The sequence below is a fragment of the Festucalex cinctus genome, chromosome 8 (genome assembly GCF_051991245.1).
Source record: "Festucalex cinctus isolate MCC-2025b chromosome 8, RoL_Fcin_1.0, whole genome shotgun sequence".
NCBI classification, from domain to species: domain Eukaryota; kingdom Metazoa; phylum Chordata; class Actinopteri; order Syngnathiformes; family Syngnathidae; genus Festucalex; species Festucalex cinctus.
In genome coordinates this window covers 19,342,232-19,368,965 of record NC_135418.1, presented here as the reverse complement: position 1 = coordinate 19,368,965, position 26,734 = coordinate 19,342,232, and the positions used below count along the sequence as shown (strand labels likewise).

The following is a 26,734-nucleotide window of genomic DNA, read 5'->3' as shown; positions in this document are numbered from 1 at the left end:
TTTTTAAAATTTCTTTTCTGAAGTTAAACAGTCATTATTGGACAAGGTATTGTTAACCAGTCTAATGTTCTTAGTATTTTTATTTTTTTTTATAGAAATTTTATTCTGCCAAATATAAGATTTGGCATCAACCTCAAAACATCCATACTCGACACTTCCCACCCAAAGACATTTTTAATTAGTGAAGCAAAATGTCTGACTTCCATGAACAAATGTCTTCGCTGTTTTTCCCCTCAGGCGCCCGTGCTGCAGTATTTATACTACCTGGCCCAGATCGGCATCGCCATGTCCCCTCTGAGCAACAACAGCCTGTTCCTGAGCTACCACCGCAATCCGCTGCCAGAGTACCTGTCAAGAGGCCTCATGGTGTCCGTGTCCACGGACGACCCCCTCCAGTTCCACTTCACCAAGGTCAGCCCGAGGACGGCAATAAAATACGCTATGCGTAATAGGTGGTCAGGATTAACAAGCAGCGTGTGTGCGTCCAGGAGCCTCTCATGGAGGAATACAGCATTGCGACTCAAGTGTGGAAGTTGAGTTCCTGTGACATGTGCGAGCTGGCAAGAAACAGTGTTCTTATGAGTGGCTTTTCACACAAGGTAAATTGCTTTCTTTGTAAATAAGCAAGTGAAGTGTGTCTTTTACACATTACTGTACAATACACTTACAAATGCTGCGAAACTACATGACAGTACAAAAAGACAAACATGACAAATATGTCCCTGGTGAGATACAGTCTTGTATTTCTTTTAATATGTAAAATACGTGCAAAATATGTGATCACTGATCATAATTAAGTTTTTGATGAAAAATTATCCAGTGCATTTGTTAAAGATATACTACTATCCAAATCCAGAATAACAACGTTCTAAGTCTCCCATCTAGCGGTGAATATTACAACATAAAACAACTACATTGACCCCTGTGTGCACTCATGTGTGTTCAGCACCCACGGATTTGATTATGCTCAAGTTCCTTCTTCTCCTTCTCAATTTTTTTTTTGTTTTTTTTTTTGGGGGGGGGGGGGGGGTTTGGAAAACACATTATGAATATTGATCAGCTTCCCCCCCCAAGGACTTTTAAAAAATAAAAAATAAAAAAAAACACGAATTCCATCAGCGATTTATAAAAAAAAAAAAAAAAAAAATGTAATTAATTAATTAAAAAAAAAAATCTCCATCAGCGATTCTTCTTTCTTTATTTCTTTATTTTATATTGGGTGGGGGGGTATAAATAAATAAATAATAATAATTAAAAAAAACAACTGAATCTTCATTGACTTTTTCCCCCCCCCCTGGTTTGTAAAAAATAATCTCCATCAGCGATTAAAAAAAATAAATAATAATAAAATGAAAAAAATTGAATATTGATTTAAAAAAAAAGTAATTTAATCTTCATCAGCAATTTGTTTTTATTTATTTATTTTTTTTTTGGGGGGGGGGTAAATAAATAATAAAAAAACAACAACAAAATCTTTTTTTTTTTCCCCCAAGATTTTTTTGGGGGGTTTGTCAACCAACCCCCCTCCCACACACACACACCCTAAAAATTTATATATATTTGGGGATAGGGGAAAATTAATTAAGGGGTCACTCAGAGATTGGTCGCGGTCTACCTGTGCATGTGACAGCCTTAATATGTTAATAACATTTGTTGCTCATTATAACGCAGTACAATCATTACAAAAAAAATAAATCCATAATTCCTTCATTGCGTCAAGACAAAACAAGCACACAGTTGTAAGCGCAAATCAAATAGTGAATGACTATCATGTGACAGCACCACCACCTTTTGTTTCCCCAGGCCAAAAGCTACTGGCTGGGCCCCAGCTATTACAAAGAGGGCCCCGAGAGCAACGACATCCGCCGCACCAACCTCCCCGACATCCGGGTGGCGTACCGCAGCGAGACGCTCTCCGAGGAGTTGCAGCTCATCACGCACGCCGTGCGCACCGAGGAGCTGGAGACCATCAGCGAGGAGGACTCGCTGTGCATGGGCCCCCTGCCGGGGTGCCGCTGAGCTCTCCAGTAAAAAAAAAAAAAAAAAAAAAAAAACACACACCAGCCATCACACGTCACATGACACCCAAGGTTGCCGTAAGGAACTAGTACCGCCTGCGCACTTCAAACCCGCACACATTCTCACCATTAATCGGTGTCATGAAGGTCAGCCGGGGTATTGACATCCATCCATCCATTTATCCATCCATCCACTCTTCCATCCATCCATGCTACTCACTGTGATGCGTCGTAGGCGGAGTCTTGTATGTTCTCCATGAAGCCCAAAGCACAGCGACAAGCCCAATTGTTATTATTCCTTCATGCTTCTGGCAGAATTCTGCAAACATTCCATTGAGAGAGAGAGAGAAAGAGAATGAAGGCCTACTTGTATTCTTGTGGGACTTGAACCAGAAATAAAATGAGCATCTGAGAAGGAAGAGAGTTTCTTTACCTCACTGTGGCCACGAAAAACGCTCCCTTCGCACTCATTCCTGATTGGCCTGAAATGTTTTTCAAAATGAGTGTTCCTTTGCATGCATCGCACTGTACGTATGCTCCAAATGTTCACCGTGCCTTTATTATTCTTCTTCATGCATTATCTGCATCTAGAATTGATCGTTCAGGTGAGTGGAACTGAAGCCACCTGGCGGCATGCACCCAACTGAAGATTTATTATTTTTTTCACGCATGCCTGCATGTTGATTCAGCGAGGCATGCCCACCAACCAGCACGAGAGTTTGCATAGACATACACCAAGTTTGGGCTCATAATCTTAATGTGTTTAAAAAAAAATGTAATTTTTCTTCTAAAAATAGGCATTTCTAAGTGACCCCAAACTTCTGAATGACATGTTTAGTATTTCTATCAGCTCACTGACCATATATGAGCACACAATGCTGGGTCATGGTAATATGGACTATTGCTTGGCTCTTGTAGCAACTCAAACTTGACATGTCACACCTCAAATACCTGTCTCACCTGTAGAATGACCTATAACCTCTCATCCCATCGATGATGTCATTCTGGCCACCAAGCATGTATGTCAAGGATTCAATAGCGAGTACAGTGGTGCCTTGAGATGCGACTGACCTGACTTTTTTTTCTCCCCCCCGCTTTGCCTTAAGACCACTTAGCAATGCAAAAAGACATAGATGGGCTAACAAATAGCATCAGATCCAGCTCCTGTAGATAATGCAACACTCACACTTTTTTTTTTTTTTTTTTTTTTTAAATCCTCTGCGAAGAACAATATTATTGCAGCTTACTGTATTAGACTGCACCCTGGTGTTAAAGTCACACACTCAAGGAACCTCAATCATGCACAAACTGTAAAGACATATAGTACTTAGCTTCCTTCTTAAAAGTGGGCGTGGGGTGGTTGAAACAGATTTATGGCATTTTTATTCACTTCAATCGGGAAAGATGGTTTTGACTTGCAATCATGGGCATAAACTATTTAAACTCGTAACTCAAGGCACCACTGTAGAGTGTTCCCCACTATAAGCGAAGACTAGGGACCAAGCCCTGACCTGCAAGTATTTGGTACCCCTGCTAAAAACGTTTCTTATTGTCTATATGTTATGCCCCAATGGGGTATATGCCACGGAAGAGGCGGGACTGTTTTTGCACATCAGTTTGGTTCCGGGTCGGTTTGCGACGTGTGAGCTGCGTCAAAATACTTGTGCTTCCGACTTTGTGCCCCTCGGTAGCGCGTTCGCAACCCGGACCGGAACCAAACTGATGTGCAAAATCACGTCCCGCCTCTTCCGTGACATATACCCCATAACGGCGACCATAAACAATTAGCTTAAAGCCATACACCACACTGTAGATACCACAAGATAGCAACCAAGCTTGACGTAATCAAACTCCTCAGTTCAGTATACAGTACATGTAGTTCCTTGGCACCAAATGCCACAAGGTGGCGCCAAAGCAATACTTATCGATTAGCCGTGATGGTGGCAAGAGCAGCAAAATGCCAAACAGGTATTTCAATTTACGAATACACGGAGGGAACACTGTACCAATTTTCAAATAGTGGCCTTTGCTATAATAGACATCATGCTTCAATAAACAAGCACGCCACATCGATCTGCAGGGAATCTAATTGAATGGCCCTCAGACAGTATTAATCAAAATAGATTATAATTATTGTCGCGGAGGCAAAAGTTGCCTCGCTTCTCTTCATTTCTCGCCATTTTGTTATGTAGCAGCTACGCTAAGCTAATGAGATGCACTGCAGGTGTGTTGTGAATATGCCGCAAAGTATGAGACTGTTGGCCTTGTATACAATTAAAGTGTATTTTTAAAAGGGTAAATTAGTTTTTTTTTTTTTGTATTTATATTAATCTGATTCTGTTGATGTTTAACATAATTGTGTTGCTGCTTAGTCATTGTTATTGTTCAACTCATTTTTATGTTGCTGTTTTATTACCCAGCTGATACAGTGACTTAAACGGCCAACGGAGGTGACAAAAACTTTTTACTTCCTGAATGACTTCTGACCTCCATTGATAGGTAATCTCCTCTCTTGTTTAAGGTTGATACATTACATATTTAGTCAGACAAAGCACATCTTTTACCTGAGGAAAAAAAAAATGTCCCCCCAAAAGTCAATAAACACGTTAATGATGTATCTGCTGCCATCTAGTGGAAAATCATTTAATTGTTCTGCCTGTTACTACATAGCTGACACAGCTAGTTGAAGAGAGATACATTTGTAGTGAATAAATAGTTTTAGGACAAATTAGGTACATTTGGATAATTCCCCATGGCACACTTGATATCTACTGGTTGGTTTGAAATTTCTGCATTACACCAATAAAAAAATACAATATTGAAAAAATGTAAAATGTAAAAAAAAAAAAAAAAAAAAAGTTATTTTTGACTCTTAGAAATAGTCTTTTTTTGTGCTATCTAATGTAGTTTTGATTCGAAGCGTCAGCTTGAAGAGTCGATTTACCAGTAGGTAAAGTATCTTAGGCCAATGCAGATTTTACTAGTTTTGTAGCTGAAAGGGAAACAAATAGTGTCCATCCTTCCAATTAAATTGTTAATCTAACCACCAGTTTGTTTTTTAAGCAAAAAGCAACATGGATTGATTTGTCAAGAGTCGAGTCCAAATTAAAACAAAACAAACAAAAAAAATTTAAACAAAATGTCGAATAATAAATTGGTAGCTTATTGTCTGATTTACATAGGATATACAGTACTGTAATCGTGTGGATCACAATGTAGTGTCCAACCTCACAAGGCCTAATCTTTTAGTAAATTTCCCGCTTCCCACATTACATGAATGACAGTTTTTCAAAAAGGTTTCTATGCTGTTCGTTTGTTAATGACGTGTTCCAATGTTTTTTTTTTCTACCCACTATCGGTTTATAGTTAGATATCAGCACACAACAGATTCACAAGTCTTTGAATAAAGTTAACATGTTATGTCTGAGCAGTTCAAATAAAGCACGTTTCTTCATGATTTACTGCTGTGTCTGCGATTCGGGTTTTATTTTTTCTAGGTTTCTTCTAACAGGTATTTTCCATGTGATTGCAATTTGTTTTTCGGCCACCCGATGTCGCCAAAGTTCACCAAATCTGTGTACATGTAACATTAAATTGAAGCGTTTCAAGCAACAGTTTTAAACGAATACTATACACCCACAGGACTTGAAGCAACAACCCTTGAGCAGTTTCAAAAGTAATATTTATTTTCTGTCATAGTTAACTTATTTGTACAATCTGAATCGGATTTTAAAACACACCTACCATTTAGATGTATTCATGAATGAAGTTGGGGTTTAGGCTACAAAACTTTCATAGGCTGAGGTCAGATTTTACTCTTATTGTAGTTAAATAAAAACAAATTCAGACTTCCAGCCTTTCCAGTTTTCTCTGCAAGTACAGTTGGCCTACTCTGGCTTCCAAATTTTAAAAACATAATTCTATTGAAGACTCTAAAAGTATGAATATGAGTGTGAATAGCTGTCCAGAGTCAGCTGGGACAGACTTCAGCTCACCAGCAATTCTCATGAGGATGAGTGGTAACTACAGAAAATGGGAAACTACTGCAAACTAATATAAATATACAGCAGCCATGATTGTTAAATTAATGTTTCTCACAGTGTCACCCCAAATCCAGCATTATCATCTCTGCAAATGTGCTTATTGACGTCCATACAGTATAGGGGTGTGAATTGCCTCGTACCTGACGATTCAATTCGTATCACGATTCACAGGTCACGATTCGATTCGATACAGATTAATCCCGATACGAATTTCTAAGTCGATTGTTGCGATTTTTTTTCATTCAAATTTAGAAAATACTAATCAGTAAGCTTGTAGAGTGTAAGATTTATATGAAAATGTATTATTTATTTATCTGAAATTTCAGTCTTATAGAGGTTGTAATCTGTTTCATGTTTAAACAGCATTAAAATAAAATATTAAGGCTTAATGTTCCGTTCATATAACATTCTTCCATGCTTAAGGTGTGAATCCTAAAAAAAAATAAAAAAAAAATAAAAAAAAATCGATTTTGCCTATTATTGAATCGATTCGAGAATCGCGCGATGTAGTATCGCGATATATCGCCGAATCGATTTTTTTTTAACACCCCTAATACAGTATATAATACCGTCAAAATCATAGTGATTTGGTATGTACATACATAGTAAATATGTGATATCTAATGTGAAAAGTGCCAACGTCAAAATGACAGAGGTTTGTCTGTTGTGAGTTGAAGGTGGATCGCCTCTGGTGATATTTTCCTCCATGAAATCTCTCCGACTCAGTTCGCAGCCTACAGATGTGAGGAAAACACAATGGTAACAGCGTAAACGTGTTTCCGTGGGTGGTCTCCATGGAAACAGTTGCCACTTACAGCTAGGGCGGCAGAGCGGACCGCTTGTAATTGGAAGAAGACCCTCCCGCCTTCTTCCGGGCACACCGTCTTCAGTTCCTCTCGGTTCATGCTCAGGAGCATGGAGCCGCTCAGCACGCCCAGGCAGCGCACCGTACTGCAAGCGCAGAAGAAGAGCAAGGACGTGAAAAGATGAGGTCTGTGGCAACGTTGTGGTTTCGGTTGTAGCTGTTACGTTATATTGACATCCATGTTGTATTACTTACATCTTGGTGAAGCCCATGTGTTCAAGCCAGGCTTTCACCTCGGCTGGTTTGGACTTCTTGCTTAAGACAGGAGAGCTTCCTGTAGGCTGAGGAAAGAAGAGAGAAGATTCGATGACACAGTCCGTACAAGCTTAACATAAAGTATGAGATATTGTTATAACACACAACGTGACTTTTGAAATGCGGCTTAATCAAAGCAGAAGTGCTAATGATTGATTCTTCCAACAAGACAGTGGAAATCAGTCATTCAAATGACATTTAATCAAATGGATGTAAAACAATTGAACAATGACCATTTCTGAAATTAGAATTGGGAAAAACTTTATTTCCTAAGCGAAATTTGAACTGATTAGAATATAGCTAAATTTGATCATTATTCACATTCTTGATTGAAACTGGCAAAAAGAGCTTGTCCATAACATGGCCATGGCTGATTGCTCATACTCTGCTGCCACCTGCTGGCCGTTTTCAAAACATGGAACCTAATAACTACCAGTGCTTGAAGCCACCTCTTTATGTCAAGCTGCATGTCAAAGCTTTCGCTTATGCTCTTGTGTTTAAAAAACAAAAAAACAAAAAAAAACGTGTACATGTGTTTGGGAATGAAATGCAAAGTATTAAACATTCTTGGGTTTGAATGGGAATTGCTAATTTAAAACTTTTTCAGTCATAAAATGGCCAAACAAAAACGCTATTGTGAAGATATTTTGTGTCAAATTATTACATAGAGCAGCTTTAAATAATTATATGACTACTATATGAAATCAAAGTTGTGATAAAAGATGTCCAAAGCTGGAATCAAACCCTGATCTTCTATGTGCCAGTCCATTGCTTTAACCATTCAACTATCATCATGGACATGGAGGTGGCTATGACATTTGACATTTAACGAAATAGCTGTTAACTGTTGTATTATGTCTATACTGAAATAGAAAAAAAAATAAAAAAAATAGATTGCTCCAGTCAGAGTTTGAACCAACGCATCATTGGCAGGCCTGTCTTTGCAATGCACCTGCTCACATATTTACCACGTGAGCTAACTACAAACATATGAAAGTGTTAAGTGTTTAGCAGTCACCATGTCATCATCTTGTAGTGTTAGATTTTCCGAGAGGACGTTGTTGGGGACGTAGCCTTCATCGCCTCGACTGTTCCTCACTTTCCACCACAGCTTGGAAACATCCAGCAGCTACACGGAGGACCGAGCATACTTTTCATTTCAATCTTTATTATTATTATTATTTCATCTATTTTTTTTTTTTTTTTTTTTGCAAATGGACGACGTGCCACCTCCACGACTTCGCCTTTCCTGATCGTCAGCTCTCTGTTGTTCCTGGAGATGAAGTCGTGCGTGACGCGCATGCGACGCAGCTTTCTCTCTCGAGGCCTGGCAAATAGGTAAGAACCAGTTTAAAAACAAAAAACACTTTGTGTAAATTTGAAAGTTAAATTAACCTTGCATGTATGATTCCATGCGATGTTACTGCTGCAGGAGGCGATGATGCAATCTTGGTGGTTGTCTACACACAGAAAGTAAAAGTCTTCTTCAATTTGTTTTGTTTTTCTAGTTCTACTAAGACGACGTAAGAGGGTTCACCTTGCTGGTCGGGGGTCGCCGAACCTCTTGCGCCATCACGGGGGTCTCATTGCCGACTGCAGGGGCCTCCGTCAGCTCGGGAGGCTGCCAGCCGTCAAAGAACTCCAGCGTGTATGTCGGGATGTCCTCGTCATCGTCGGGCCATTTGGTGCTGCGTCAAAGTAAGAATTTAAAGACCAAACAAACGTTTTTTTAAATCGGGTCAACTAGGTCCCCTACCTTGGGATGTTCCAGGCGTCTCCCAAAGACTGCCACAGCTGGTCCTCCTCTGCCGTCGCCTCCTCGCTCATCAGGCAGATACACTGAGGAGTCAGCAGCGGAGCCACGATGCTCGGAGGCAAGTCCTCAGAGCACTGGCTTGTCATCTGGTGGGTGCGTGTCATGGGTCATAAAATTAGGCACAGCCACGGAGATTTAGAAATAATGAGAAGGCTATTTTTGTAAAAAGACAATTTTCTTTAAAAGCAGGTTGAGCTGGAGTAGAACTGAAATGCTGTATGAATTGGAAAATGTAGATTGTGAGATGGGGGAGAAGATTTTTAGGATTCATTCAGTGGTACATTTCCAATTTCTCTGTTAATTTAGGAATTTCTGCATGAAAATGTGGACTCCTTCACAAAGTAGGAATCACGTTGAAGCTATTTGAATCTGGTGATAAATTTGAGGGGAATGTAAATTTCTCTCTCAAATTGAGGTTAATTTTGAGGAAAATGTGCATGGAATTCTACTGAGATTGGGAATTTTGAACATTCTGATGCAATGATTTAAATGAGGTGAAATGTTGACTTTGGGGTTCATTTGTTAATTTTTTTTTCATTAATTTGTGGATTTTCTTCTCAAGGAAAATGTGGAATACTTTCATTTTCTGTACAGTTGACTTACTTGCACCCACTGATTTGCATTTTTTTAATGTTTAAAAATGTTTAAAAATGTTTAAAAAAAAAAATAAAAATCCTGGAATTGTTCCCCCACACATTTTTAATTTTTGTAGAAAACATACAGTGAAAGGTTATCAGCATTTTTTGAAGTATTTTTGGGGAGTTTTTTTTTTTTTTTTTTTTTATTCTGATTATTTTTTCCCCTAGTACCTATCCCAGCTGAGCTGGTTGCCAGCCAATCAGAGGGCAGGAATGTTGAAACCTTGAACATTTTGATGTTAGCATGATGTAGCCCGTAGGCAGTATTTTATTTTGAAACTAGACTAAGTGCAATTTCTGGAGAAATTGCGCAGGAATGCTGGATGCTGAATGCTAATAGCTGAATGCATGTGGAATGCTGATGAAGTAAATTGAGAGATAAATTATTGAATTATGACCTCCTGGTTACTGGACAATGAACTTTACCAACTGTGCCACCGAGCAGGTATCAGACACCTGGTAATGACGGTAAGTTATATGTATGGAAGTGGGCGTGGAAAGTGATACTTAGAAAAAGTTCAATGACTGTCCCATTGAAAATGAATGGAGAAAAGTTGATATTACAAGTTAAATTGTGCAAATACTGTAAGTAATGTGGAATCAGATGATATGTGGGAGTTGTTACACGGCAAAAAAGTGTGGAGAATAAAAATCACAATAACATGTGGGAATGCTGAAGCACAATGACTTGGTCAGAACCATCAAAAAGCCCAAAACGGGTCACAAATTGGTTGAGAAATGTGGAATTTGAGGGGAATTTGTTGAATTTCTCCCCTGATTTAAATCACATGTGTCAAGAAACAGTGCTCGAGGGCCGCAGTCCTGCAGGTTTTGGATATTTCACTTCTTCAACACAGCTGATTCATGATCAGCTCGCTCATCAGCAGGCTCTGCAGAAGCCTGATAATGAGCCTGTTAATTGGAATCAGCTGCACTTCGAGTAGGGAAATCTATAAAACCTGCAGGACTCCGACCCGCGAGGACCGCAGTTTGCCACCCCTGATTTAGAGTCTCAAGAGTCTAACTTACAAATGCTAACGCGGCGAAGAAGGAGTGCACAAATTCGGACACGCTGGGGTTATCGATCTTTCCCTTCAGCTCCACCTGTGGACACAGCGACATGTTTGAATGCATAAAGAAAACCAATTTTTGTCGGAAAAGTTAAGATAAATACGGGAATAATGTGCAGGACACGCACCAGAAGGTTGAAACCACATTTAATCTTCTGAAGACACTCTGCAAAGTCTGCCGTTGGTGGCATACTGGCCATTACTGGCAAAAAAAAACAAACAAACAAAAAAACACAATCAGTCTGCATTTTAGCTCTATTTGATATGCAGTTAAGATGTAACCTGTAATTGAAGCCCAACTAATTAACTCATTCACTGCCAGCCATTTTCACAGAAGCAATCCCCTTCGCTCGTTTTACTGGATTTTGACTGATTTTGCATGGCCCACAGAATATTGTGTTATATTGCTATAAAAGCATGGAACCTATCAAAAGAAAGATTCAAGTCTCCTCTTTCATCAGGAAAAAAAAGTATGTTTCTATCTGTTTCTGTTTTGCAGCAATTAGCATTAGAAGACAGCTAAGTTTAATCAGTTTTCACAAATCTATTTAAAATTCTAAGTAATTGCCCAGAGGCAGCTGAGATAGGCTCCAGCACCCCCCGCGACCCTTGTGAGGAATAAGCGGTCAAGAAAATGGATGGATGGATGAATGGATGAGCTTTTTTTCTACATGGCCCTGGTTGATCTCCTTTGATCTAATGCCACCTGCTGGCCGTTTGTGTAATAACTACCATTTCTGCAACCGTTTTTTTTTGCAGTTGAGAGGGTGCATCAAAGCCTTCTGTATGCTCTAGCATTAAAAAAACAAAAACAAAAAAACGTATAAATACGTCTTTGGGACACTTAGAACATTAAAAAAACGTATTTACACGTTATTGGGAGTAAATGAGTTAACAATATGTCAAAATGTCTGCATTCACAAACCTTTTCCTTTTTTCTTTTTCTTCTTTTTCTTTGCATTTTTCGCCGCAGCAGCGGCCACCTTCCCCATGAAGATCTCAATGTCGCTGACGATGTGATTCAAGATGTCCTGTAGCGTAACAATGCAAAGGAGTTCACGCCAGAGGTGGGGCGGGATACTTGAGTCACATGACTTGACTCCTCCTGTTATTTACTTACCACATTTCTGTCCAACTCTGTGTAAGGTCGTGGAGGTTGCAAAGGTTCTTCTCTGATGGAAGCCTCCTCCTCCTCTTCCTCCTGCACGTCCTCCTCATCATCGTCAACATCCTTCGGAGCTACAATCAGGTGAGTGTCCTCTAAATGGGCGACCCAAACCAGGTGTAAGCAAAGACCTTGTTATAACTGTCAATGTAGCGTCTTGGTAGCCTCACCATTATAATCAGGAGGAGCCCACTCGGGTGGTTTCTGTTCGGGTTCAATTTTACTTGGATTTTCCGCTTCTTCTTGTAATGCACTGGAGAGTCAAAACTCAAAAGTGTCACCAGCAATTCAAATCCAAAGACGACTCAGCAGGTTTATGCTGGTTGGTTGTTGCTCGTACCTTAAACGCGCTTGTGAAAGGCCCCTTTGGACGTAATCAGCCTGTAAACAAGAAGTGACATTTTATTATCGGGCTCACGTCGGTTTTTACTAGGACCGGTTGGATGAAGAATTTTATTTTTTTTTTTTTTTTTTAGGCCGACGCCAATTCACACTAAAATTTCGATAACTGGCTGATTAACTCATTCACTCCCAGTCATTTTCACAGAAGCAATCCCCATCACTCCCGGCTGTTTTAATGGATTTTGATTGATTTTGAAAGGCCCACAGAATATTGTGTACTATTGCTATAAAAACATAAAACCTACCAAAAGAAAGATTAAAGTCTCTTCTTTCATCAGGAAAAAAAGTATATTTCTATGTTTCCGTTTTGCAACAATTAGCATTAAAATATAGCCAAGTTTCATCATTATTCACAAATCTAATTGTATTTGAGCTTTTTTTTTCAACATGTCCCTGGTTGATCTCTTATACTCTGCTGCCACCAACTGGCCGTTTGTGTAATAACTACCATTTCTTCAACCGTTCTGTGCAGTTGAGAGGCTGCATCAAAGCCTTGATCTATGATCTAGCATTAAAAAAAACAATAACAACAACATAAAAACGTATAAATACATCTTTGGGATACATGAAAAATTTAAAATAGAACGTATTTATACGTTTTTGGGAGCAAATGAGTTAATCAAAACAATATAACATAACATAAAACTTTATTTATTTACTTTTTGGACCCTTAATGCTTATAATAGATATTAATTACAGGCAGAACATTTGACTGTTTTACAATACTTTGTCCTTTAGTCAATGTTTAATTACAACAGAAAGAAAAATTAGAAAAATCAGCCTTTTTTTTTTATTATTTTTGGGGGCAGGGGTGGGTGAATGTCATTATCTATATAATAATAATAATAATAATAATAATAATAATAATAATAATAATAATACATTATATTTAAAGGTGCCTTTCTTGACACTCAAGGACACCGTACAGTGTATTAGGAGAGGACTTTAAAAAAATGTATGTTGTCATGTGTTAACATAAGGGGTGGAAAAACAATTGGCAAAAAATGGCCCAAATTTTTTTTAATTTTTTTTCAGGTTTTAAAAGAGCTAATAACAGCACTGTACTTAAAATATTGTACTAGTATATGCAAAGTAAAAAAAAAAGTACAGCATGTATAGCTACACCTTCATTCAAAAATGTTTGACTGTATTCCATGTTGTAAAATTTTCAAATTTCATTTGTATTGAATTTAGTGATTATTTTGTGTAGAATCACTCACACAAGAGTATTTTTCAGACGGCTTCTTCTCACCCTGACGTCCTCGCAGTGGAACAGGAAGACGCTTGTCTCGCGCTTCCTGCTTGGTTTGACCGTCACTGCCAGGAGTGAGTTTGACGCCGAAGTGTCCAACATAGCCTTCAGCTCCAGGACGTCACACAGATGAATAGTCTCCAGCACCTCCTGAGAGAAAGTCCAGCGTTATTGTTCATTTTATTCATTCTCGTCTGCTCCCCAATGGGAGGAGACTCCAGCTACTCGATGACGGAAATGGATGGATTGCACATGAGCGGGTGCGAGTGACCTTGGTCTCTGTGTCGGTGAGGAGCAGGTTGGATCCGCTGACCTCCAGCAGCATGTTCTGGCCCCACACTCGGCCCATCTTGTCGAGCAGATTGAGCCTCTCCACGCAGTCTGTGAGGCCTCGAAGCTCCTTGCCATCCAGGTCGCACGTGAGGAGATGCTGACACGTAAGAACAACAACACGTTAACCCCTTCCGGCCTGCTTCATTTGCAATTTCAAAGGATTTTTTTTCCACCTTGTTTTTTACTGCAGTAGTTTTTAAGTTAAGCGTCCCAATAGCATCATCAATTCTTCGTTATATCGTTTTTATATAACCCTTGAAATTTCAGTGTGTTTGCACAATGCACAGGTTGGAGAACTCAGAAGTGATAAAAAAAAAAAAAAAATGTAAGCACCACAGTGTTTTTACTATGGAAGCCCATTCCTGTCAGTAAAAAATGCAAAAATAAATGAATGAATGAATGAATGAATGAATGAATGAATGAATGAATAAATAAATAAATAAATAAATAAATAAATAAATAAATAAATAAATACTTTTATTTTTTAAAAAGCAAAAAATTGTGCATATTATTTATTTATTTATTTATTTATTTTTACTGTCAGTAGACCTCTTCCTTGAAATTCCAGTTTGTTTGCACCATACACAGGTTGGAAAAATCAAAATTGATTAAAAAATAAAATAAAAAATGTAAGCACCACAGTGTTTTTACTATGGAAGCCCATTCCTGTCAGTAAAAATTGCAAAAATAAATGAATGAATGAATGAATGAATGAATGAATGAATGAATAAATAAATAAATAAATAATTATTTTTTTTTAAAAAGCAAAAAATTGTGCATATTATTTATTTATTTATTTATTTTTACTGTCAGTAGACCTCTTCCTTGAAATTCCAGTTTGTTTGCACCATACACAGGTTGGAAAAATCAAAATTGATTAAAAAATAAAATAAAAAATGTAAGCACCACAGTGTTTTTACTATGGAAGCCCATTCCTGTCAGTAAAAATTGCAAAAATAAATGAATGAATGAATGAATGAATGAATGAATGAATGAATGAATGAATACATAAATAAATAAATACATAAATACATAAATAAATAAATAAATAAATAATTTTATTTTTTAAAAAGCAAAAAATTGTGCATATTATTTATTTATTTATTTATTTATTTTTACTGTCAGTAGACCTCTTCCTTGAAATTCCAGTTTGTTTGCACCATACACAGGTTGGAAAAATCAAAATTGATTAAAAAAAAAAAAAATGTAAGTACCACAATGTTTTTACTATGGAAGCCCATTCCTGCCAGTAAAAATTCCAAAGATAAATAAATAAATAAATAAATAAAAGAATTACCCAAAAAAAAAAAAAAGTATATTTTATTTTCATTTATTTATACTGTTAGTAGACCTCTTCCGCCAGTGGAATTTTTATTATTTATTTTTAATGTCAGAAGCCCATTTCTACCAAGTGCGACATGGACTCATGTAAATGTGATGAGCTTGTGCATGAAGGTTGTCTGACAATGTTTTTTTTCTTCTTCTCTTTCTTGTACAAGCGGAACTACAAAATTAAAAAAATAAATAAATCAAATAAAAATTCACTAGGGGAAAAAGAAAAACTTGATGGATGGATGGATGTACGATTTGATGTCAACAGTTAATTATGTATTTAAGTAGGAAATTGCTAAATCGGACAAAAATCACCAACCTTGGGAAGTTCAAATAAAGTCAGCGAGTTGGACAGAACAGAGGATAGAAGGTAAACATGACTCAGGACCTCACCTCCACCCTGTAATGGAAATACTTTATGGTCTTGTTCATGGAGGCGGCGTACTCCTTCCTTCGCACTGTTGAAACATTACAGCAGAGTGGTTCACAAAACTAATCGCTCAAAAATTGAACAGCGCGGTTCCTTACAGTATATTGACTTTGCGCTGGGCCTCGACATCGACGACGCCAGCGATGACACCTCATCTGCGGCCGAGTAGCCACTGTCGCAACAACAAAACAGCAAATTACTCGAGGCCTGAGGTGGTTGAGGTGTGTGCATTATGAATAAATAACATGACGGATGTTTTGCTACAGGGCGATGAACATACTTGGACTGGATGGATCCTGCATAACTGCTGGTGTCACTCCTGAACATCCTCACCCACACCTGCTGGGTCACATGAATGTCATAAAACAAGGCAGCTTTACAATATTTTGCATGCTATTTACTTTTTCTTGTTATAAAACAACCTTAATGTAACATAACAGATTAAAGATTAAAGGGCATTTTTTTAAATGGTTTGTTTACTGAAGTGCACAAATGATTATTTGGTATTCATTCATCAGCTAAACACGGCCAGCGTGAACAAGAGAGAAGGAAAATTCACTGACAAAAAAAGAAAAAAGATGTTTGATCATGTTGCTGTCCCATAATGTCAACAAATATATATTTTTTGTTAGATTCAGACTAATCCTGAATGCTACCAGCATCACTAAGAAGGTATTCTTAAAATTCTGTTAGTTTAAAAAAATAAAAATACACAAAGTTCTTACCTTTACGCAATTTAAGTGCTCCCTTATGGAAAATTAAAAATCCAGCACAATTTCAAGTCATACTTTGAGCGAACACTTCAAGACGAGCCCATAAAGACAGAGGACAAAGTCCAGCGTCTGTGACACAACGAATGTGTTAAAGGACCGAGTTGCGTTCCCGGTGTGGCATCCCACCCGAGCAAAGGTTAGCAGATATGGAAAACATTGTGGGGCGGCAAATGTTTAATAGTCGCCACGGCGATAAAGTTAGCGTGTGCTCTTGGCAATTTGACAGCTCTGTGTGATTTACTTTAAGTGCAAATAATCACCGGCTGTATGTCAAACACACTTGCAGGTTAACTAAACTATTTTTTTTTTCTTCAGGGTGGATTATATCTTGAAAATTCTGCACCACTGCCTTGGTGAAATGTAATGCTGATGACATTTAAGAACAGAATGCACTTTTAAGTAGTAAAAAAAAAAAATCTAGCCGACCGCCTTCACAATAAAAGCACCAGCCCATTTATTATGGTGACACCAGAAGAGGAATCACTCTGTTAAACATTAATTGAAAATATATCGCTTAGTGATGTAATTTACACGTGATGCTCTTAACTTGGTGATCATTAAATACTAACTTAACAAGCACACACCACAATAATTTTGACATTAGGAAGATGGTAGGTCATACCATAGTTCATAGAGGGTGACGATATTGGGACCATACAATTTTTTTAAAATCCCAATATTCAAAATACTATGGTGATTGTTTTGATATTTTTAGAGGTTGAAGTGGACATTAATGATGTGCATGTGAATTTTGGTGATGATCTGGAGCATTTTTGTGTCATTAAGCGATGTTTGGCTTTTGTACGTGTACCGTTGTACTCAGAAGTTTACAATCATCCTATAAACTTATGAGCACAACTGTAAATTCCTGTGACAAAAGTGGGGGGAAAGTAGGATGTGAATTATGGTGATGATTCTGAGCATTTTTGTATCATTGACATTTAGCTTTAGTACATACTCATAAGTTTATAGTATGTAAACTTATGAGCACAACTGGAAATTATTTTGATAAAAGCAGAGGCAATTCTTACCTGTTTTTTGTTTTTGTGGGTCACCATTTCACAAATATTCACATTTTTTATTTTTGCATAATCCTTTACTAGCTAACCAAAGTAGACTAAAACATGCTTATTTTTAATCACCCAATAAACTAGCCCCCCAAAAAAGTAAACAAAAATAATTTGGAAAATAGCTCACCAATGTCGAGCCTCTCTGATTTTCTTGAATGTTGCATAAGTAGTCATTTGAAAACGTAAACACTTGCAGAGACGACTCGAAGGTGACTTGCTTGTACTAACATCGTTCAACCACTAGAGCGCAACAGTGTGTCGCAACCACATTTCGGGAGATTCTGGCAACAAGAATCGCAATGTTATCAGTCAACTTTCACACAGTAAAACAAAGACAGCGTGGTCAAGTGAAAGTAATCCATAGTGTGACATTTTTATTGTACATTAAAATCAAGATAAAAGGCGTCACAGAACACCACTTAGCACCCCAACTGCAGTAGCATCCATCTCATAACAACCATAAAGCTGAACGATGCAGATTTCAAGAATTGCATACAATTAGTGGGTTAAAAATATTTGTACATACACTCACGCTAAATGTAAAATATACAGAAAATGCTGCTCACACTTTTTCCTATCTTTACATTTGCTTAACGTGACCGACAAGGACGGCTAAACGGTTTCTGGAGAGCTGCACAATAGAAAATTCTCCCCCAAAAAAACTTTAAATCACATACTTGATGTGCTGCTTTCAAAGTTTCGGGGTAACAACAGAGAATTTGGCTACTCGCTGACATGTTTCGGATACACAAGGTGATCTCTGTAAGTCATTAACTATGTTAAACTATCTTTTGCAGCAAGCAGGACTTTGGCCTGTCCATGTGGTGCTCCTGCATTCAAACTGTACAGAGATGCAAGAGGGAAAAATGCAGGGGGGGAAAAAAATTACAGTATAAAAAAGGTAAAGCAAAACATAGTGACAAGATACTTTTAAATAAGACTTAATGAGTACTTTGCTAGCAGGTCATGTGATAAAGATCTATATTGGACCCGTCGTCTGTTGTTGCCCGGCAGGCTCTCACTGGCCTTGCAGAGTCTGGACGAGGTTCAAGCCTGAGCCGGGAGGCAAAACCCAGCCGTCCTGGCCCTGATTGGTGTGCAGCAGGCAGTAGAGCTGCTTCAGATGGGTCACTATGTTGTCTTTGATGTCAGGGATGGAGATCTGGAGGCGCACGCTGCCGCTGTCAAAGGATCGAGTGCTGTCTCCGGAAAACATCTCGGTGATCATGCGAGCCACCACGGGAATGATCTGCCATGAGATGAAAAATTTATTGTCAAACTCAGTTCTACAGATGGCAGTTATGGTGTCTTTTTAGAGGGCTGTTATGACTAGTAAGGCTGGGTATCGAGACTAATTTCCTCAATTCATTTGATTCAATTCAATACAATCCGATAGATTAATGTACATATTAATGGAAAATCAAATCGTTTTAAATATCAAGAACATGCTAAAAAAAAATCATAAAATTTCAAATTATGTGGAGGCAGTAACTGATCAAATGATTTAGTTTATTTTTGTTAATTAAAATAACGTGTTTTCACTTAAGTGTTGCACAAACATTGCACTACTTTCATAATTCCAAATATAAAAAAAAAATAAAAATACTGTGAATTGTCTTAAAGTGCACTATGACGGGTCTTTTGTAAATGTTAATAAAATATTTTGAAATTCCCATGAATAGTAAATTACAAGAAAAACAGCAAGATAAAAAAAAAAGTTGGGCCTTTAAAATTACATTTGCTCATGAATTTTTGGGAAAAGACACTAAAATAATCGAATTATGGTTTTATGAATCAGTATCAGATTATGAAAAGGGAAATTGATTCAATATCAATTAACTGTCACAACACTAATGACAAAATCATAAAAATGCATAATCACCTAATCATCATATTACAAATACATAATTGCCCTGCATTTTTATGCATATGCATTTCTAACAATTGGCTGAATTTAAGATCAGTAATAATTGAAAATAGTGAGAAATCTGTAATACAACTATTGTTTAATTTATGTAAAGATAGGATTTGGTGGGGGAAAAAAATGCTTGTACTATAATATCAATAAACATTTAAGGAAAAAAGTAATTTTCGTGCAATTACACCAAAACGAAAGAAAAACCAACTCAGAAATAAATATGAAGACACGCTAGCTATTTGCCTGATTGGGCCGAATCGGGCCTTGAGTTTGACATCTGTGGTTTAACAGCATAAATACCTTGAAACTGAGTTAAATTAACTTTTTTTTTTTTTTTTTTTTTTATTTTTTTTTTTTTTTAAAAAGCATAAATTCACAGTGACATTAAACGACATTGAGGAAGCTCTTAGTTATTATGGCACCTCCTAACGTAAAACAATGGTCCCTAACCTTATTCTTTGTTTGTTTTTTAAAACAGCGAGAACACGTGTCCTGATGTAGAATTTACATCAAAATTGTTTCGACAAGGGCTTACAAAAGAGTTCAATTCTCACCTGAACCATGATAAGTTTCCTCTCTGTTGGCCTCCCATCAGGCCACTCCTCCCCAAAACACAGGCTGATTTCAAACTGCGGAGGATTTGGGGTCTGGCCGCGCTGGTGCGCGATCACGCCTACGCAGCACACGAAAGGTTCAAATGATAAATCAGGCCCCACGTCAAAAAGCATAACTGACAACAAAGCCAACTCACCACTGAGAAACGACTCCAGGCAAAAGAGTTTGACCTTTGTCTGTCGCTCGATAGGATTCGGCGCCGAGGCATTGGGCGCGCAGGGGCCCGACCAATACACCTTGCACTGGCACAGACGGACGGCGTAGATATCGTGGCCGCTCACCTCCAAGACCAGACCCCGGTCCATCACGTCCAGCAGGCGGTTGGTGAAGCGTCGCTGCTTGTCGTTGATGATGTTCTCGGTGGCGGGGAAGCGCAACTGCTCCAGGCTGACGGGTCCGAACAGCTCCTCCTGGTTGACCATGGGGCCCAGATCGCCGTAGAAGAGCCTGCAGCCCTGCGGGTTGCTGACGGTGACGGTCGGACACATCTCCCTCCCTCGGTACAGGAACTGCACCTCCAGGTCGGTCACTGAGTTCAAGACAGATTCCAAAAAATATATTTAAATCTTTGACCGCCAAAAACTTTTAATAACGATCAGTAAAATCACGATGTATGCCGCCATAAACGTTAAATGACATATATGTTTTGTTTGTTTTTTTAAATCAAAAGGCAGTGCAACGTCTAAGTGCAGCGCTGCCTGGTCAATGGGTTGTGGAATCAAAAACACCCACTAACTATGGCCAGCAGATGGCAGTATTGCATCTCTTTTCCATTGACTCAAAGTGTATGGAATTACAATGAAACATGACGGAATCTGACAAAATCTAATGAAATAGAATGTTTTCAAGGATGACGTGAATGATCAAAGTCTTTGCCACATTAAACCTAATTCATAGAGCGTCACTAAACAAAATAATATTAGTGTCAAAGTCACTGTGGTGGAGAATATCTTTCCACAAAAAGCTTGTTTCCGCCTTTTCAATTTTTGGTCAATGTCACTCAAATGACCTATTTTCAAATGGTGAGTGTTAAAGAATGGAATAAGGTAGAAACATACTTTTTTTTTTTTTTAATGAAAGCAATGGAATGCGATCTACCATTGGGTACCCACATTGGATATCTAGTAAAAGCACACAATATTTTGTTTGCCTTGAAAGAGGAGTTAAAATGCTCAAAAATCGGCTGGCACTTTGTTTTTGTTTTTTTGATAATGTGTGGCAGTAAAACAATTAAAGCTTCTATTGCGGGTTTTACGTTCCAAAAACTACCCACAATAATGAAATCCGCCTTAATTAAAAAAAAAAAAAAAAAAAAAAAAATCCTGTTAATTATATTTTCATTAATTATATGTTGTTGTTTTTTTCGTTTTGGTATGATTTTTAGTTTATTATAAATGCTTTTTCACTCATCATTTGTTTTTTCATTTACAGTTATTTTTTTCCATTAAAAGAATGTTTGTTTTTTAAATTTACTTATTATACAGCACAGTATATATCTTCTAACTCCGGAATGCAATGTCGACGGGACATACACCATTGGAAAGGTCTCGTCGAGGCGAATCCGGGGATGACTGTATGTCCCCGGTCGGATGTAGGGTTCGAGAGATACGGCCGTGCAAAGGTCAAAAAATAAAAATAAACCAAAAAACACGCTGTAAAAAAAAAAAAAAGAGAAAAGAAAAGAAAAAATAGCGAGGCCGCGAAAGATAAACTCAGCGATAAACGAGGGAACTACAATATTTAGAATTGTGAGAGTGGCGTCAAAATAGCGGAAACAAACTTGGCAGGGAGCTGATCCACATCTCCGGCGAGGCAAACAAAGTGTCAGTAATGGTCGGCCCCTGCATGGACGGGTCAGCCAGAGCGGCGGCGGGCATGTCAGCCATCGGCGTAGGTTGCATCTCCACATCCACCGGCTCCTGTTTTGGCCAAGTTTTAATGGGTTCCTCTTTGGGCCACACTTTATTAGGTGGGGGGCAACTTGCAGGCGGTGGCATGGAGGACTCGGAGCCCATCGGAGACCACAAGATGAGAGGAGATGGACTTGTCCCTGGTTGGGGGAAATGAGACTGCTGTTAGCATCAAAGTAAGGTACATTTCTTTTTCTTTTCTTTTTTTTAAATAGATGTAATAAAAGTAGAAGAAGTCCCCACCATTGGAAGGGTACGGAGGAAGAGATTCTGGTGTGTCTGGAATATCTTCCTCAGCGCCATCTTCCTCACCCGGAGTCCAAGAACCAGCATCTGAAGAACCTGTGGTTTCATTAGCAAATGGTGGAATTGCATTTATGGAAGGCACAAACATGATTATGTTGTGTTTGGATGCTGATCATTATAAAATGAATGATTAATTTTCCACTCATCAAAGTTAGTTTAGTTAATATGGAGATGTTTGTTTGATTCTGCTTATCAATTCGCCTTTAGAGGGGAAAAAAATAGCACTTTAATTGAACTTTTGGCCGTTCTGTTCACCTTATAAATCCCAATATTGTACAGGTCAAACTGGACAATTTCCTTTGGCAATATATCGTTTAATAGGGCTGTACAATTAATCAAAATTCAATTACAATTTCAATTATTACACTCAACAATTAAAAAAAAAATTAAATTAATACTAATTTTGAACTGAGTTGTTTATATTTATACATTTGCACCTTTTTTATTTTAAAATAACTAATTTAATAAATTTAGTTTCAGCCAAAAGTAACTTACATAATTATAGTGTTTCACAGAATTTTATTTGTATTAATCATTTTTTACGTTTGAACATTTTCTCGTTTTGTACCAAAAGAAAAAAAAAATGATCGTCACAATTGCGATTCCATTTATTACCAAAATAATCGTGATTAATATTTTCTTCATAATCGAGCAGCTTCCATCCCCATTTGTGTTATTTTATTCCCTCCATCCAATGTGGTATATGCCACGGAAGAGGCGGGTCTGTTTTTGCACATCAGTTTGGTTCCGGTTCGGTTTGTGACGTGTGGGCTGCGTCAAAAATACTTGTGCTTCCGACTTGTGCCCCTCGGTTGCGCGTTCGCAACCCGGACCGGAACCAAACTGATGTGCAAAATCACGTCCCGCCCTTCCGTGGCATATACCCCATAAGAATCAGATCGATAAGCAGCATCAACAATAGAACCAGAACCACGAAATGTCATCCTTAGTTTTTCAGTGACCCAAAACTCGTATTTGCAAAAAGTGCCATTAAATTTACCTGGGTTGCTTAAGGGTTGCAGGATGTCACAAACATCATAAATCTTTAACGGATTCATCGGCACTTCTTTGGTTCCGTCGTAGATAAGGTTGAATTCCCGGCTTTTGTTCAGGGCACATCGGAGCTGAGCTTTCCATTTGGCGGGATCGGGTTCGTCAGTCCCTTCCTGGAATTTCCCCGTCTCCACAGCCCACGCCTGGAGGAACAAATCAATGTATGGAAATATTGATATCCCATGAGTCACATAAAGGTATTTTATGAGATGCAACACACAAATAATAGATGCCAATAATAGACACAATTTATACTTCACACACACAAAAAAGGCTCCCTATGCAATTGATTATTTTAATGCAATTACTACAAATCAATACATGTTTATGTTTTGACCAAGTTACAGACTAAAAACAACATTAAGTTATTCTTTTTCTGCGACGATGCTTTTGTTCAATTTGGCATTATAAAATTGCCATCAAATACAGCACCCTTGCACACTCACATAAACACATTACCCGAAAAATATGTTCAATAAAAAGAATACAATAAAATAGTTGCTAATTTTTTATGCTGTCAGTGATTAAAATTACACAAACACGGCACCAGCCCCAGCTATGCAAATCAAAGTTTGCAGTCACACTAAGCCCCCGATGGCACAGTACAAAAATCCTTTAATTAATACGAACAGCAATGGCCCTTGTTACATTATCTCCCCCAACTAGACTAAGTGCAATTTCGGGAGAAATTGTGCGGGAATGCTGAAAGCTGAATGCTAACAGATGAACGCGAAGATTTGAATGCATGTGGAATGCTTATGAAGTAAATTGAGAGATAAATTATTAAATTATGATTTCCTGGTTACTGGACAATGCACTTTACCAACTATGCCACAGAGAATTATCAGACATCTGCTAATGATGCTAAGTTATATGTATGGACGTGGGCGTGGAAAGTGATACTTAAAAAAATTCTGTCCCTTTGAAAATGAATGGGGAAAAATTGATATTTAACATTAAATTGTGTGAATACTGTAATTAATGTGGAAACAGATGATATATACCCTGGGAGGAGTGAATTTTTTAATGTAGTTCAAATTTGAACAATATAAATTGGAAGTATTATGTGGGAGTTGTTACGCGTCAAAAAAGTGGGGAGAATAAAACTCACAATAAGAGATGTGGGAATGCTTTAGCATTCCCTCAAAAATGTCTTCAATCTTAGAGACTTACAAAATCACTTGTCGTTTTAAACTGCAAACTCCTGTTTGAATATTGCTACATGAGAATAACATTCAGGTCACAGTTGATGCACCGAGAAGCAAGGAAAATAGTGCGGGGGAGAAATAAATGAATAAATGAATAAATACACACCGTGTAGGGGGAAAAAAAATCACTCTTGGCAATGAGAGGACCACGGCCACCTACTTAGTGATTGTGCAATTATACTTTATTCTACTGCAGGAAAAAAATAAAAATAAAAATAATAATGTCCCCTGGGTTCAAAAGCAGTACAGTTTTTATCTTATTGTTATTATAAATTAAGGAACTAATACATACTGTAGACATTTTTAAATGTTGGGAGGTGGGCACCCAGAAGTTTACTTGGCCCATTAAGACGAGCATGATATCATCACCTCGCTTCGAAGATTCGTTACCTTGAATATGGTGTCCTCGTCCTCGTGTTGGGGCGTGTGTCGAGTGGCGTGTTTCCACGGGATCTTGAAGCGCATGGCGTCACGGTCGAGCCACTCCAGGCCGGGATATCTCCCGCTGTCCACTTGGGCGACCAGCCACGGCTTCAGACGGACACGTCGAGGCGCCACCGACATGTCGACTGGCTGAGGAAAAAAACACAAACAAACAATGCTGAAGGTGACGGTGGGATGGGTGCAACTGTTTTCCCAGTTAAAGGCTGTTTATAGCATACTCAGTTTAAGTGACGTTTTACACAGTTAGACAATTATACAGAAAGCAATTGAAATGTGAGCAGTATGCTCCGTTCAAGTGAAATTAACGTCACGTACCTGTGCTAACCAGGAAGTCGCTGTTGCCTTTCCCAGTCGGCCTCTGGCCCAAAATAGTCGAATGTTTTTCCCCCAAGCGTTTCTTTCCTTCGCTTATCGAAACTAACCCTAATTGTGTTATTTTCGATAAAACCACGGCACGAACGTCAAATATGAGGGCAACAACATACATAAAGTTTGTCCCCATGAACTCCTGCGCCCTGGTGTGTTGTTTTTTTTTTCCCCCCCACGGTTTTCCTCAGCCTCACCCCGCCCACTTCCCTTAGCCGAAACTCAGGTAGGACGGTGACGTCACACAAATGACACACCTTTTCCACAGTGTCTTCCAACCTCGCCGGTCTTGCATACTCCCCAAATTATTTACATGCCCTCTAAAGCAGTTATTCTCAACTGCTGTCACACTAGACCCATTTTCTCATTTGCTGCCAAGTGGTGCCTCTTTTTACATGCTTAAATGTTCAAACTAGAGTTCCTTAATATGTATACAACTGAATACACAAAAATAAAATCCACGTGTAGCCGTCAAAATTGATTTATTTATCCATCTATTCCCAACAGCAGTTTCACAAAAAGATGTTGGATCATGTGGGATGTGTAACTATACATGACATATACATGACTTACATAACTATAACTATACATTCCCTCTAAAGCAGTGATTCTCACCTGCTGTCACACTAAGACTTAATACACAAAAATAAAATCCACTTGTAGCCGTCAAAATGTATTTATTTATTTATCCACCCATTCCCAGCAGTCCCACAAAAAGATGTGGGATTTGTAAATCTATATACCCCATTGCATGATAGTACAGTATGTCACAATATATAAAATAAGTTCAAGACTCATAACAACCCAGGTGAACCTCAAGATAAGTTTCCTCACTGGCCACCAGATGCCTGTACAAATCAGGTGGACTTTTCATCACCGTTTGAAGGCTTTGGAGTTGGTGTCATCAATAACATGGAGTTGTAATATTCAGGGTTAATAAGAAGTCCTCCGATAGCAACATGTGAGAAATACTCCACGGTTCACGCTGAAGATCCATGATGTTGGAGATTTAATTTTTAGACATAATAAATCCTTGAATCTTCTGAACGATGTGTAAAATGGCCAAATTCTTGTGTGAGCATATTCAGCAGCATCTCCATGTACTCTTCATTGGACAGTTCATCTTTTTAAAAAGACACAATAAAACCACTATGAGTTTAGATTTAGTGAACAGTTTTGGCTAAATGCAAGACATGTTAGTGGAAACAACAATACTTACAATCTCCGTTTATGTCAATACAATACTATATCTATATATAGGCTCCAGCACGCCGGCAACCCTAGTAAGCATAAGTGGTTTGGAGGATGAGTGAATGAATGAAAATAAACAAAAAGTAACTGTGATTGTGATTTGCCTCACTGCAAGACTTAATTAGTTTTGTGGCAAGCTCTTACTTTAGTCCCGTGATGTCAAATGGAGAGTTCGCTGCTTACCTTCAGGAACTCTGATGA

At 38.2% G+C, this 26,734-nt stretch overlaps 3 protein-coding genes and 1 long non-coding RNA gene across 8 annotated transcripts in view; 2 read left to right on the top strand and 2 right to left on the bottom strand.

Moving 5' to 3' along the window:
- The window catches only part of ampd2a (adenosine monophosphate deaminase 2a), a 35,102-nt gene extending 30,469 nt beyond the window's left edge, over window positions 1-4,633 (top strand). For all 5 annotated transcript variants that reach the window (XM_077529021.1, XM_077529020.1, XM_077529019.1 and 2 more), the window contains 3 exons: window positions 238-411; window positions 489-599; window positions 1,804-4,633. In XM_077529021.1, the coding sequence (XP_077385147.1) occupies window positions 238-411; window positions 489-599; window positions 1,804-2,019 (501 nt within the window). In that variant the 3' untranslated portion in view covers window positions 2,020-4,633. The remainder of the gene's footprint in view (window positions 1-237; window positions 412-488; window positions 600-1,803) is intronic.
- A 1,162-nt stretch (window positions 4,634-5,795) lies between these two features.
- On the bottom strand, window positions 5,796-16,746 carry eps8l3a (EPS8 signaling adaptor L3a). Its single transcript, XM_077529024.1, has 20 exons — window positions 16,345-16,746; window positions 15,900-15,958; window positions 15,718-15,791; window positions 15,583-15,647; window positions 13,796-13,954; window positions 13,525-13,674; window positions 12,211-12,251; window positions 12,041-12,123; window positions 11,826-11,965; window positions 11,631-11,736; window positions 10,834-10,907; window positions 10,665-10,739; window positions 8,938-9,083; window positions 8,719-8,869; window positions 8,577-8,641; window positions 8,412-8,508; window positions 8,200-8,310; window positions 7,122-7,207; window positions 6,877-7,012; window positions 5,796-6,795 (listed from the first exon to the last, which is right to left on the bottom strand). Exons 2-20 carry the CDS (start codon window positions 15,944-15,946, stop codon window positions 6,784-6,786), a joined length of 1,818 nt encoding a protein of 605 aa, XP_077385150.1. The 5' UTR covers window positions 15,947-15,958; window positions 16,345-16,746; the 3' UTR covers window positions 5,796-6,783.
- On the top strand, window positions 8,004-12,039 carry LOC144023486 (uncharacterized). The gene is made up of 4 exons (XR_013284558.1): window positions 8,004-8,519; window positions 8,690-8,879; window positions 11,679-11,772; window positions 11,852-12,039. It is a non-coding gene; the product is annotated as an uncharacterized LOC144023486 (long non-coding RNA).
- A 1,064-nt stretch (window positions 16,747-17,810) lies between the features above and the next one.
- On the bottom strand, window positions 17,811-25,464 carry irf6 (interferon regulatory factor 6). The gene is made up of 8 exons (XM_077530264.1): window positions 25,232-25,464; window positions 24,863-25,045; window positions 23,212-23,407; window positions 22,149-22,247; window positions 21,776-22,045; window positions 20,132-20,524; window positions 19,935-20,053; window positions 17,811-18,711 (listed from the first exon to the last, which is right to left on the bottom strand). Exons 2-8 carry the CDS (start codon window positions 25,034-25,036, stop codon window positions 18,481-18,483), a joined length of 1,482 nt encoding a protein of 493 aa, XP_077386390.1. The 5' UTR covers window positions 25,037-25,045; window positions 25,232-25,464; the 3' UTR covers window positions 17,811-18,480.
- Between the last annotated feature and the right edge of the window lie 1,270 nt (window positions 25,465-26,734).